The 1,471-nt window shown below is 37.9% G+C and overlaps 1 protein-coding gene across 1 annotated transcript; it reads right to left on the bottom strand.

Annotated features, from left to right (window-relative positions):
- Positions 1 to 358: 358 nt before the first annotated feature.
- Positions 359 to 887, bottom strand: LOC133291825 (uncharacterized). The gene is made up of 2 exons (XM_061490156.1): positions 430 to 887; positions 359 to 362 (listed from the first exon to the last, which is right to left on the bottom strand). The coding sequence occupies exons 1-2, from the start codon at positions 885 to 887 to the stop codon at positions 359 to 361; spliced, it is 462 nt and encodes a 153-aa protein (XP_061346140.1).
- Between the last annotated feature and the right edge of the window lie 584 nt (positions 888 to 1,471).

Raw genomic sequence — 1,471 nt, 5'->3', positions numbered from 1 at the left:
GTGGCTCCTGAATCAATGATCCATTTATCATTGTAATTCTCCACTAAACAAGCCTCAATCACATGTAAATTACCCATACCTGGCTGATTCATGCGTGGGCAATTTTTCTTCCAATGCCCCTTTTGTCCGCACTTGAAGCACTTACCTTTCGGTTGCTTCATTGCAACTGGTTTGGCAACTGGAATACCTGATTTCTTCTTTTTCTTGTTCTTGTTCTTCCCCTTGGGTTTCCCCTTAGGTTTCACAGAACTTTCACCAGCATAAAATGCACTGCCCTGCTTGACTAGAGACTGTTCAGCACTCTCAAGCTCGTGCATCAGTTGAGTAAGATTAAGATTCATCTTATTCATATTATAATTCATCTTGAATTGAGTGAAGTATTCAGGCAATGATTGCAAGAGAATGTCAACTTTTACTTCTTGTTCAAACTTGACCCCATGATCCTCAGCCTTCTTGAAGTTTGCAATCATTGACAAACAATGATCCCGCACACTTCCTCCAGACATTACTGTCTTAGTGACAGCATTCAGCGCAATCTGCCTAGCAGAGCTGCTGGACGTAGCAAACATGCCATCAAGAGTCTGGAGCATAGCTGCTCCACTCTCAACCATGTTTACCTGCTCCTGAAGGTGATTGGCAAGACTGGCTAAAATGTAACAGCGAACTGCCACATTTGCCTTCTCCCATTTCTCCTTCTCCTGCTGAAATTGGGCCTTTGTTGCCTCAGGCGCATCTTCAGCAGGCTGCGCCGGTATAGGGGTGGTCAGAACAAAATTGAGCTTTTCATATTGAAGAACAATATCCAGATTTGTTTTCCATTGTTTGTAGTTTGTACCATCCATTGGTTTTTGACTCAAAATAGTAGCTAAAGGATTGAATGAAGACATTTTTCTGAAAATAAAATTACACACATTATTTACAAACTCGAAAAGAAAACAACAAACAGATATGGCGCTAGTAGATTCTAATAACTACTATTCGTTTATTGTTTAACAATCCATTAGCTATCTTTACAAGGCTTACGATGGGCAAGATACTTGTAAAACTAATATTGTTATTTTGGGCCTTCAGTTCCATTGTCAGAGCCTCGATGGGAGGGTTAACAATTTTATTAAAGTTGAATGTATTTAACCATTGTTTATTGTCAAAATTATCTTTAGTATCTAAGTGTTGCCGACGATGGGCCGTACAAAACTTTACCAAAATTTTGAAGATATTAAGGTTTAATCTAGCGAAATCCGATTATCCTTATCCGATGGGGCTTCAGCGATAATCATTTCACTAATAAACCCACAATTGGAGCCCGTAGGTTTTATAATTAAATATTTAATTTAAAACCTTCACCCATTCAATATTTTAAAAATTAGAATTTTTAATTTCCAAGAAATGTTTAATTCAAAAAAAATTTGTTTGATTTCAGAAATCCGGTCACTTTGCGTCAACACGTGTTACTCCATGACCATTTCAGAAA

The sequence above is a fragment of the Gastrolobium bilobum genome, unplaced genomic scaffold, assembly GCF_033153095.1.
Source record: "Gastrolobium bilobum isolate Gb01-03AN ecotype WA unplaced genomic scaffold, APGP_CSIRO_Gbil_v1 utg10378, whole genome shotgun sequence".
Lineage (NCBI taxonomy): Eukaryota > Viridiplantae > Streptophyta > Magnoliopsida > Fabales > Fabaceae > Gastrolobium > Gastrolobium bilobum.
Note: the sequence above shows the minus strand (reverse complement) of the source record. Positions and strands in the feature narration are given on the sequence as shown.

What these genes read in the sequence shown, in the direction of transcription:
- LOC133291825 (XM_061490156.1), bottom strand. Translation starts at nt 887, where the DNA reads ATGTCTTCATTCAATCCTTTAGCTACTATTTTGAGTCAAAAACCAATG.